Source organism: Acinonyx jubatus, chromosome B2, assembly GCF_027475565.1.
Source record: "Acinonyx jubatus isolate Ajub_Pintada_27869175 chromosome B2, VMU_Ajub_asm_v1.0, whole genome shotgun sequence".
NCBI classification, from domain to species: Eukaryota; Metazoa; Chordata; class Mammalia; order Carnivora; family Felidae; genus Acinonyx; species Acinonyx jubatus.
The window spans coordinates 18,371,887-18,384,221 of NC_069385.1; the positions used below are offsets into that span (position 1 = coordinate 18,371,887).

General features: G+C 44.0%; 1 protein-coding gene across 4 annotated transcripts in view; it reads right to left on the reverse strand.

Annotated features, from left to right (window-relative positions):
- LOC106965852 (sterile alpha motif domain-containing protein 5) overlaps nt 1-12,335 on the reverse strand; it is a 949,459-nt gene that overhangs the window by 326,314 nt on the left and 610,810 nt on the right. Inside the window, exon 1 of one of the 4 annotated variants that reach the window (XM_027056666.2) lies at nt 5,418-5,576. The exons of 1 other annotated variant lie outside the window; for it this stretch is intronic. In XM_027056666.2, coding sequence (XP_026912467.1) covers nt 5,418-5,462 — 45 coding nt within the window. In that variant the 5' untranslated portion in view covers nt 5,463-5,576. Of the gene's footprint in view, nt 1-5,417; nt 5,577-12,335 lie in introns of those variants that run through there. 2 more of the 4 variants (XM_053223344.1, XM_027056670.2) reach the window with 2 other exon arrangements.

The following is a 12,335-nucleotide window of genomic DNA, read 5'->3' on the forward strand; positions in this document are numbered from 1 at the left end:
ATCCCAACTGCCATATTTTCAAGTATGCAGTTTTTGTTGTTGTTGTTGTTGTTTTAAGTAAAGAAATTGTAACAAAGGGGAAAAGCTAATTATGAAGCATGTTACCTCTTGGAATTAGAAGAAGCAAATACGATGGAGTAAAATAAAATCACATCAACGGTCACAGTTAGGAAATACTCTCTTTTAATTTAATTTTACTTTTAGAGAAAGAGAGGGGGGTGCGAGAGGGGGAGGGGCAGAGACAATGCGAGGGAGAGAGAATCTTAAGAAGACTCCATGCTCAGGGGCGCCTGGGTGGCGCAGTCGGTTGAGCATCCGACTTCAGCCAGGTCACGATCTCGCGGTCCCTGAGTTCGAGCCCCGCGTCGGGCTCTGGGCTGATGGCTCAGAGCCTGGAGCCTGTTTCCGATTCTGTGTCTCCCTCTCTCTCTGCCCCTCCCCCGTTCATGCTCTGTCTCTCTCTGTCCCAAAAATAAATAAACGTTGAAAAAAAAAATTAAAAAAAAAATAAATAAATAAAAAAAAAGAAGACTCCACGCTCAGTGTGGATCCCCACGAGGGCCTCGATTTCTAGACCGCGAGATCATGACATGAGCCGACAGCCAGAGTCGGAAGCTCAGCTGAGCCACCCAGGTGCCTCGTGAAATACTATTATTCTAGATTTCCCCAGATTCCTGCTCTCAGGAACTCCTGTTCAGGGTCCCTTTTGGCTGATGAGAATGATCCCCCATGCAGACCTTTGCCTTCCTCCAGTTCGTCAGCGTTTCTGGTCTTATATTCAGGAAACAACTACATTCCCAAAAGGCAGAAAAAAGAGGGTCAAGGAGTCAGAGCAAAGCTCAGTTCTAATCCCTGTACTATTACCAACCCCTTGAGGCATACTGGGAAAGCTCTTCAACCTCTCTGTGCCTCAGTGTCTCTTTTCTAGACAATAAGAAATCAGTTGGGTCACAAACTCGAAACTCAAATGTCTACACGTCCTGATAAGTACTGGAACTTGTAGATGAGGAGGGCAGTGCATGCCCCATCCACAGGGGATAGCAATCCTCAGCTCCAGCTGGTTATTGACCTATCTTTTGATTCTTTTTTCAAGGAAACAAGTTTCTGGATTGTTATGTCAAATCTTCTGAATTTTAAATGTTGGCTCAAAGATTAAAAGAAAAAAAAACTATTAAAAATACTCTTCAGGTTAAAGAGAACACGCTCATGATCTCTTAAATTTCTTCACCTTCTATGATGCAAAATTTCCCTTGAAATCTATCTGGGATATTTCAGTCTCAATACACAACCCCTTGGTTTTTTTTCACCTGTGTACTTGTTGTGATAACTTGTTTTCCCTTTCAAACTATCAGGTGAACTGTGTACCCCTTTTCTCTGTCGCTAGGAGAGATTTTAAGTCAAGCACAACTATGTATATGCACGGCAAAATGGACCATCTAATGCTGAAGTATACTGTCAGGAAACCAGGTATCACGGGGCAAATTGATGTTGTTCTGAATAACGCCAGAGAGGGGAGAGATATGAGGACTAAACTCACTAGAAATAAAACTAAGACCATGAGGGAGAAAGAAGAAAGATGTTTCACGTTCAGCAAACAGCAGCTAAGAGAGAACTTAGTAAATGTACCACAATCTGAAGAACCCGGGTGCAGGAGAAGGATAGTTTTAAGGGATCAAAGTGTTCTGGGTAGCAGGGGTGGTGCCTGGAATAGAAGTTTTGGCCTGAATTGTCAGGATGGGTACTGGTGTTTGGAGAATTTTCTACAGAGGGTTTGGGTAACTCAAGGAATAGGGAAGGAGGTATGAGAATGGCTTAGGAGTAGATCTAAGGAGAAGAATTGGACTTCTCTTTTATTCTGAGTAAAGACAGACTGATACCTACACCAGAGAGCCATCATTTGCTCACCTTGTATAGTCTGCACCATACAGGATCCCATTCATCAGTGAGTGTTTCATATTTTCCCTGAGAAATATCCCTTCTTTCTCCTTATTCCACTTGTCCCCCACTCTAATCTGGGACCACTGGCATCTCATTCCGAACTGGCCTCTAGAATCTTCAGAACTCAATCTACCTGGACACAATCATTTTCCTTAAACACTGCTTTTATCATGCCATTCCACTGTTCCAACGCTTTCCATGGCTCCCATTGCCTACCAGGTCTCAACTTGTCTGCTTGGCCTTGAAGCTTCTTCAGGACCTGCTCAGCTTTGTCTCTCCCCGGCCCTTCACACGCGTTTCCTTTTCCAACACTCAGTCCCGTTCCACCACAAGGGCTGTTTCTGTCTCCCAGAATTTACTCAACGGTGTCCCCTTCACCTGGATGCCCACCTCTCTCCTTTTCAAACCCAACCCATCCTTCTCAGTCTATTTCCTAATGCAGCCTCCTTCGACCACCCTGACTTCAGAAGCACTATTACATTTAATGTCTGAACCGTGCACCCTGCCACTCAATTATATATTATTTTGTCCTCTAATCGTTTCATGTATGTATAACGTGTCTCTCAATTATATTTTGACCTTCATGAGTCAAGAGCATGTCTTCTCCCATTGTGTTCGCTGCAGAAACAGAGTAGTACAGAGGCTCAACTCTGTGAGCATTTGCTTGGTGCTTTGTACAGGTGAGCTCATGTGGAGAAAGAGGTTGGGGGCAAGTGAGGGTTTTAGGCTTGGGGGGGAAAAAAGATGGTTTGGGTCTCGTGGATGGTGATAAGCACCCAGGACCAGAGAATCAGTTACCACTGTCCATTTCCCCCAAATCATGCCCACTGCTGACTGCCGCCTCCTGTCCACTGCATCCTCGCATTTAGTTCATCCTTGTTGAAATTAGCCTGCGTGACTGTTGTGCTAGGTTGTGTGTTGGGCAGGGATGTGATCTACCAGCTGTCCTTGAGCACACAGCCTTGGGGATTTGCAGCTGCGCTTGGAGGCAACTCGCGAATGTGAACTTCCAGGGGCCACTGTTCTCTGGGAGAGAAGTGTTACCCAGTCGCATCCAGCATGGAAGTGCGCCTCTAAGCAACACAAGCAGTCTGCAAGAGGGAAGCCACGCAAGAACGCACGCGCACTAAGAACAAAGAACAACCTGAGGACGGAGGAACTATTTTGGTCCCCCAGGCAGAGAAGGCAGACACAGAATGTCCACCATCGTGTATGAAGTTGCCAGCTTCTGAGAGCAGAGGCTTGGAGGTCTCACTTCCACCCTGCTTACCAACCAGAGAGCGTCAAGCCCATCATTAAATCTCTATGTCTCACGATCTAGGCAGTCAAGATAACAACCTGCTGACCACAAAAGAGGTTGGGTATGTTAATTATGATAGAAAGACACTGAAACTTTCAAACCTCCATCTCTTTTGATTCACTCCATCACCTGAGCAGCTCTGGATTGTAACGAATTTCAGCGCCTCCTGCCCTGGGCCGTGCCTGTCACCGGGCGTCTCAGTTGGCAGCTACTTAATCCAACGCCCAGACTGGAAGGAGCTGACAAGAGATTGCTGAGTTGCTGCCAGCAACCCAAGGCGGTTTCTGAGGCCACTGACCTGGTGGTTAGTGGCCACCGACATGCCAAGGGGACTGGTGACAACATGTAGTGGCAGACACAGAGTCAGGGACCAAAGAAATTCCAAGCAGGAGAGAATTTTCAAAATGGCCGTCAGGGTAATCAAGGCTTAATAGAACAACAAGCTAGCACGAATTGGCCTAATAGCTGTTTACCTTACAATTCTCACATTCTCTCATGTGACTGGGAATCTCCTTGGGCTGGGGGCTGGGAGTGTCAAAGTGGAGAGAGCCAATGCCTTCGTCTCATCCCTTCGTGTACTTCCTGAGCTCGGCTTCTTTCTGGGCCCCACTGGAGCCAATCAGTCCTATGCTACATCAGCTCTCAGTCCCTAAATGCACAGACATTCCTTTTTGCCCAGAGGGCATGCGGGGAAAAAAAACCTCCTTTCATTTTTCCGGAGTTGGTCACAAATGAACTCCTAAAAAAAACAGAGGAATTTAAAAAATCTAAATCTCACAAGAGCATAGAAATAGTTCAATTTCCAGAATACAAGTGGTTGATATGCTTGCTAAGTAAATGATTTGAATGACTTGGATACACAAAGGTCAATGTCTGAAAAGCTTGAATATTCATCTGAACATTGTGCTTTTTCAGTGATGCCTGGGGACAGTGCAGTATAGTTTACCCTCCTTTCTCCAAAAGTATACAATAAGACTTGCCATCTCAGATTTACATTAAAAGCTAAGACTTCAGGGATGATGCATATCCTTAATAAATAGAAGTGACGTTTTAATTTGCTCTTATAGTCAACTTCATGCAGTAAAAAAAAAAAAAAACACACACACACACCTACGTTTGTGACAGAATCTTCTATTTCCAATGAAGTTCAAATTCACATTAGAAAGAGAAAACAAAATGAAAATTTATACTGTGGGACAGGACATATACTAACTGAAAAAGCATTGGGCTGGGGTTGAAGTCTGTGATCTTGTAGCCCAACTCGGGGTTGTTCAACTAGGGGAACTTCAGTTTATTCAACTTTAAAATGGGATGATCAGGGGCGCCTGGGTGGCTCAGTCGGTTGGGCGACCGACTTCGGCTCAGGTCATGATCTCGTGGTCTGTGAGTTCGAGCCCCGTGTCAGGCTCTGTGCTGAGAGCTCAGAGCCTGGACCCTGTTTCAGATTCTGTGTCTCCCTCTCTCTCTGACCTTCCCCCATTCATGCTCTGTCTCTCTCTGTGTCTAAAATGAATAAACGTTAAAAAAAATAAAATAAAATGAGATGATCAGCCAGGGTCACCGAGGCCGGGGAATCTGTACCATTCTCAGAGGCTTTCAGGACTTGACCAATTCATGTGAAGTAAACCCAGCAGTTCTTTGTAACATAAAGGGAAACAGCAGGTCTGAATATTCCCAGTTTAAAAATCATAAAAGTTAATTTTAGGCGCCAGTATGCTCCTTTATCATGGTCTTCCAGTGATATGCTATAATTATTATATATATATTCACTTACATACGTATACACGAAATCTTAAAAAGAGGTACACTTAAAATAAAAAATGACAATGCAATATAGAGTTCCAAGAAATTCTTCATTTGTGTTAAAATCCTAGCCTGACTTCACAGTTCCTTTCTGTCAGTGAGTCGTCTTGTTTCATTAAGGTCATATCTTGTACACCCACAAGATGTTCAGTATGGTTCACCAATAAAATTAGAAAAATTTATGCCCAAACAATCCATCCAAAGCCATTTCTCACTAATACCATTTGGTATGTAGAAGGCATGTTTCACTTTAAAATAATGAGCAAGACTACAATCTTTTGATGATAAATTCCTCTTTCATCCTAATTTTATGAAAAGCTACAAGGAAAATGCCCAGTATGATGCCCTTGATATTTAAACGCTTCATTCAACTTACCATTTGTGTGCTCCAAAACTCAGCCTCCCTTGCAAAATGCTCCATACTGGAGGGATAAATTTCTTGTTCTGCCTTGTCAAAGGGGTCACTTGGACTGCTCAAGTGACTGAGCGCAGGAAAGCAAACATTTTAGCTGAGCCACTTTCAAAATACTGACGGTTGCGTTCTCTCATAGCTGAGAGTCGTGGGAGAAATGGAATTTACATACGTTAAGGTGAGATGGGTGTGGGCATTTCCCGGGGTCATGATTCAAAACGAAGATATGTTTCATTCAAGGAGTTAATAACATAACTCCAAGAAGAAAAGTACCCCCTAGCTTTACTGCCACTTAAGACCTGACAGCTCATACTTCCATGCACAAATTTACCACGCCTTGGTCACCATGCCAAGAACAATCCTACAGTGGGTGGTGTAGGTAACTTCTGGCATTTGTCTTTCATAGAAGACTTGGGTAATTATAAATCTCCCAGCTCACTTTAAGGTGTGCACAGTAACACAAGAATGGACACCTGGAACGCAAGTATAAGGTTGCAAATTCAGGGAGACAACTTTTGGCATTCTTGGGGGTGAAATTAACCACAGCTGGCTGCGAAACGATTCATCCCTCTGTGTGCTTTGTTAGAACAGGTAAAATTTGATTTTAGATAGCCGCACAAAGATACACATGCTTAAAATATTCTCATTTTTTTCTTATAGGACACAGGAGAAGAAATACTTCCTTAAGATATCCTAGAGCCTTGGATCTGTCGTTATCGTTTGGGTCTCACTCAGACACTGAACACTGCCGTCTTCCTTAGTCCTGATTAACAATCGCACGAAAGAAACGTATTTGTAAGTAGAGAAGTCTCACACCCTACCGTTTCTGCAAGCTGAAGAAATAAGAAAAAGTGGTCCAGATAAAATCTGATAGTAGAGACCGAGGAGAATTCTGGTCTCTTCTTTCTGTGGTCTTATGACCTTTACACATTCAACACATCAGATATTTAGAGCAAATGAAGCGGCCAGAGCTTATGACAAAAAGTAAAACTCCGATACACAAACCGCATATCCTTTAATAAACCTTCCCCTGGGTGTTCTAACGACATTTCCTTCCTCGGCCAGTTTCTAATTACACAGGGCTTAGTGAGCAGTGGCCCTTTACAGCAAAACATAGCTGTGGTCAAACAGCTGAGTGTTACCTCCAAAGCTTGGTGTGGAAAGTCACGAGCCACCATCATGTTGTTCCAACACAAAATGTACCACTTTTGTAGTTCTTCTCTTGTCCGGAGATTGTTCTCCCCCCTCCTTTTAATACGGACAGAGCTTTCTAAAAATGCTCAGTTGAACCTCGTTTTACCCAGGAAAGCAGTTATTTATATCTGGTACATTTTCTCCATTTCCTTGGTACCCCAAATCAGGATCGACCTCGTCAGAGTAACTGCTTCAATGTCCCCAAATGACTATTTCCAAACTAAGAGACCTGGAGGAATTGAAACAAAAATTGGTCACGGAACAGTAACTAATCAGGAGGAGAAAGATGGTTCTTTTGGGGTGGGTATGTAAGATTCCTTGCCTTACTTCCCCGCCCCCCCCTGCCCCGGAAGCTAGAGCAGGGCTACACATAGCATAACCACCCATGCACCCCTGTGCCACGAAAACCTGTTTTGCGGGTCTCGCCACACAGCCCAGTCCACCTCTAGCTGTGTTTGTGCACAGGGTGAGTCATGCGAGGGTTGTGCAACTCGTCCAAGCATGTGAAACAACTATCTGAATCTGGCAGGGTGTCTTTTTTCTTCCCATTTGTGAAGTCTCGTGTTTTCTCTGGCTTACTATTCATTTCACTGAGTAGGGATCGGATACACGCACGTTTACGAAATAGATAGGCTTTTGAGAAAACACACAAACCCATGACACTAAATTAAATCATATTAAAAAAAAATTCAAGGACATCTCGACACTTAAAGGAATCCCTGGCACATCTACTCGTACAAGGGAAAACAGCTTTTGCTTTAAGACCACTTGCCACACGGATGTTTTGCAAGTGTGAGGTTTCACAGGTCACGTTTTCTTAAATTGAGGGACACAAATTCCGACCCTTCAGCCTGTGACTTGACTCCACTAATGTCACTGGATCACAAAACTGACGCCACAGGCAAACTCTGGTCATCTTTTTCACAGAGAACAGTGAAGAGGGTCTTCTTAGGTCTTCACGACTTTTACTCACTCACAAATGATTTATAAGAAGAAAAAGAGGATGCAGACTTGGTTTACATTTTCCAACAAATTAGAATTTTATATATATATATATATATATATATATATATATATATATATGAAATTTATTTATTTATTTTGAGAGCGGGGAGGGGCAGAGAGAGGAGGAGAGAGAGAATCCCAAGCAGGCTCCACACTGTCAGCTCAGAGCCGGAGGCAGGGCTTGATCTCACACTTTGTGAGATCATGACCTGAGTTGAAATCAAGAGTCGGACGCTTAACTGACTGAGCCACCTGGGCGCCCCCCGATATTAAGGGTAATCTGTAAAGGATGAACCAGGAGGGATGCCTTGAAAACAAACCTTCAATCTCCCACACACTCCCTTGCACAAACACAGGAAGTGGAGGACCCAAGGTTTCCTTCTTTTTGTAAAATGTTCCCTCCATGTCTCGAAGAAGAGGTTAGACACTCGCATGGAATGCAGTGCTGTGTTTAGTGCTACCGTGCCCGTTAGTAACAAATGCCTAGAGGTTTAAACTTAGGGTTTCTGTCCCTCTCCCTTTCTGTATCTTTCCTCTTTCCCTCCGTGCCTCTGTGCCTCATCACCTTAGTGTGGAAGACGCCAGACCCCACCTACAAGATTTCTTAGCTTTTGTTTCCTAAAAGCCTGATTCCTAAAAGGAAGAAAGGAGCAGAATGTCTTTGAGAAACAGGTCATGGTGAGGTGTGGTGACCCATTTTTAGGAGGAAAAGCTTCTCTTGTTTGGGGCAGTGACAGGTCCCAAGGTCCCAGGGAAGGGTGGCTCCCTGGTTCTGCCTGGGGAGGCAGAAGCCCCCCGGGAGGAAGAGTTGTGATGTGTCTAGGAAGGAGAAAGTACAGGACTGGGGCTCACAGCTCCCACAAAGACCCCTCTGCCTCCAGAGTGTGTGGGAATAACCGGTAAGTGCTGAATGTCAAAGACCACTGGGGGCTTGGGCAGTGGTGGGGTGTTGGTGAGACCATAACACGCCCTGTAGCCAAGAGCTCCCACCTTTCTGGACACCATATAACCCTTCCTGAATCTAGTGCAGCCCGGGAAGGAGAGGGGAGCCTAATGATGACAAAAATCAAATGCGCTGGGGGCTCAGAGTTGCTTCAGAGGAAACAGAAATCAAGCTACATTTAGTTCTCACCTGACTCTGAGGACAAGAATTTGTGTCAACTACTCATTCTGATGGCAAACGTCACCTCATCAGGGTCGCCAGTTTCTTTTTCTATATAAGCTGGTGGAGTCACGTCCTTGGACTTACAACTAGAGAACAAGATAGTGCTGTGTGTAACTTCGTTTCTGGACTCAAGGTCACCCAGAAGCCTCTGCTCTTGGGTATCACCTTGACCCTCGCTGTTGGGTTCCAGGATGTGCAGTCCACTGCTGATGTTTTCTGATTCCGCAGGGGTAAGTGACATTGGTTGAAACAACAGATGGTGAGATTTCCGAATTAGAAGTGGTTATCATGTTCATTGCGATTTTAGCTTTTGGACCATAAAAGACAGCACATCCTGACCAAATAAAATTCTATGGCAGAGAAAAAGAGCCATTTAGGATCAATGAGCAGAGGCCCCATAAGACGATGAACATGGTGCACTCACCCCGTAAGTCAATCTGGCCTTTCTCTCCCAATGTTAAGTGTTGCCATTCCTGAAATGTATCGTACATAACACCTATGTCCATTACCAAATAGTTTCTGGAGCCATTGACAGATTCAACTGAAAAATAAAAATAGAGAAATAGAAAAATAGAAAAATAGAAAAATAGAAAAGGGCCCTGCCATGCCCGTTGGAGCTTGTCTGACAAGATAAAATAAGACATCCCTCAGCGTTCCCTAAATGACCCATAGTAAACCCACTGCATCGTCAGTGAACACCAAAAGCTGGTAGGAAACATCAACTCCCCACCCGAGGAAGCCATACAAACACAGACGAGAGGAGCCTTCTCTGCTTTTCAGAAGGAAGACCCACAGAACACAGGAGCAAGAGAAGAGGAATAATGAAAGGTCCGTGTCGTCCGTGAAGATAGGCGGAGGCTGTGTCTCCGTTTTAATCTAGTGTTTCTCCAGTATTGTAAGGACATGACAACTGTCGAGTTGCTGTTGTCAGCTGCGTTTGTCCTGCGTCAGGCTGCCCTCGGGGGATCCCAGTATGCATGGCACCATAGTCCATTTTCTTGTCTCTGTTGGTAGGAAATGGTGAGCGAGGCCAGGAAACAAGGAGCCGTGGGAGAGAAGACCGTCTTACCGCTGAGCACACAGAGAAGCAGCACAGGCAGAGGCCTGAAGGAAAGGTAGGGATATTTTCTGTATCGGACATTGGCCATGAAGGGTCTGTGAAGGAAGAGAAAGCCCTGCTCAGCAGACTATTCCTGTGCTGCACACATTTCTTGCTTGCCTCTGTAGCCTAAGGACTGATTCAGGCCTCGCAAGCCTGGTGGTAGAGTGTAAATTTTTTCTGGACACAAATCCAGACATTAGGTCCAATTTAGAGTGCGTTTAAGGTGACCCTGCAGGCTCTAATCTAATCTCAAGATCAGAGGCAACTATAAGCCTAGGGATAACAAGTGCTTGAAGAGTTCCCTGCTGTTGCTAAAAAGAGAGGAAAAGAGGGAAAACTTTTGAACTAAAAATACCGAATACATGCCCTGTGCCTAGCCCTCTACACATGTTAGCCTTTTATTACCCTCCGGGCCCGGTGAGCTTAGATATTGTTACCCTTGCTTCGCTGAAGAGGGGACTGAGGTTCAGGGTGTGGGCTGGTCATTTCCTGTTGTCATTCAGTCAGCAGTGGTTGTAATAATGACATTAGTGGAAACGTTTGATGCGATGGTAGTGAAGATCACAACCTCTCTATGTGTTAGGAGTTTTACATACTACTTACTTCATTTAATTGCCCAACAACCAAGCAAGGCCTCAGTCCCGTTTTACAGATTTCAGAAGCTCAGAATGTTTCAATGACCACGGCCATGAGCGTTTCAATACTACACCGGGATTCAGACCCAGTTTGGTTGGCCTCAAAGTCCTTTTCCTTTACATTATATCATGATGCTCTTTTCTAAGTTGTACATAACCACATTTTTTTTTTCACAAGAAGGTAAAAAAAAAAAAAAAAAAGATGTCTAAACAGAGAATACCCAAGAAGCCCTTGGATAAAAAGTTGGTAAAAGTTGCTGTATGCTAAGAGCCACTGAGAAGATACAGACAAGGCCTGCCTCCCTCTAGGTTAGAAAGTCTAATGGACTTATTTTATATATGCACAGAAACTTTGCTAAGGTTAAATAAGTAGTAATCGACAATGATTGAAATCCAGAAGAGAATGGGTATCTAATACCAAATAGTATCTGGCTGCTATTTCTTTATGTATTAATTCACATTTCTTTGTATTTTGCTCTGAATTATACCTCACTGTCTGAGAGATAGAAACTAGTGCTAGATTCATTTCGAAACACTGAAAGAGGATAATTCAGAAGAGAGGCTCTTTCAACAGTTCATGCCTAAAAAGTCCGAGTATCAGGACACGGGCTTCTGAGTATCCTAGCCCACCTATGGCAGTTTACCTAAATTACAGTCATAGTGTCAAGAGGAGAATAAGTCTTTGGAACTTCACAACCCACATCTATAGGTGGGTGATGCCCTCTGAGAGACACAGCAGCCCTGAGGCAGTCTCCTGGGCCACTCCTTCCAGGCATGGATGTGTCTGGGTGTCCCTGTTCTTTAGTCCTGTAGGTCGTATCCCTCAGCCATCTTGTTCTCTCTCCTTAACCCCTCCGTTGAAGAAAAAGAGGTTACAATTATCTTCAGCCATCTTATTCTCTCTTCTTAACCCCTCCCTTGAAGGAAACGAGGTTAAAATTACTACTAAAATAAGTCACCTTTTGTTTCAAAAGCCTTTTTGTTTCTGATGATCTCAAAATATTTTGCTGGAATCAAATCTACCCATACGAAAAGTCAGACAACGTGCAGTGTAAAATGTGTGGTAGCGAGAGGGTCTAAATTTCTTGGCAGTCGTTGCTAAAGACATTAACACCAAATTTGTGACCCATTCGTAGCAATTTTACAGAATCCCAAAGTGTATCATTGGGTCCCATTTTGTGGTGATACAAAATGGCGTCACACCTTAACTCTGTCTCTGATGGTCAACAATAGGGGTGGTCAGAATCTGGAGTCTCCAATTTCCTCCTCCTTGCAGTGTAGATATGCTGTCTTTTCCAGAACCTTCTCATAGCACATTTAAGACAGAAGAATAGCCCAATACGTCATCTCAATTCTCTATTTTCTTAGCCTATTGCTTAAGGTCTCAGCCTATTTGGGGCCAGAAAGACATCATTTATCTCTCTGGCTAAGTCTACTCTAAAATCAGGAGTTAGCTTTCTGTCTTCTGCTTCCTTTCCTCTGAGCTTCACTCTGATTCTCATCTGGCCTTCTACTGTTTAGTCTTTGCTAAAGTACCATGTGCACCTCAAGGACGTAGTGCAGAGGCAATTAGGAGGCAGCGTAGGGAGTAGTTAAACCATAACAAACAGAAGCCCTTAAATTGATCATCTTGCCACCACCAAAAGTCGTTCTTGGGGGGATGATGGGAAATATTGCTTTTATCAGATATTAGTGTCCATTGTTGGCAACTTTTTTTTTTTAACGTTTATTTATTTTTGAGACAGAGAGAGACAGAGCATGAACGGGGGAGGGGCAGAGAG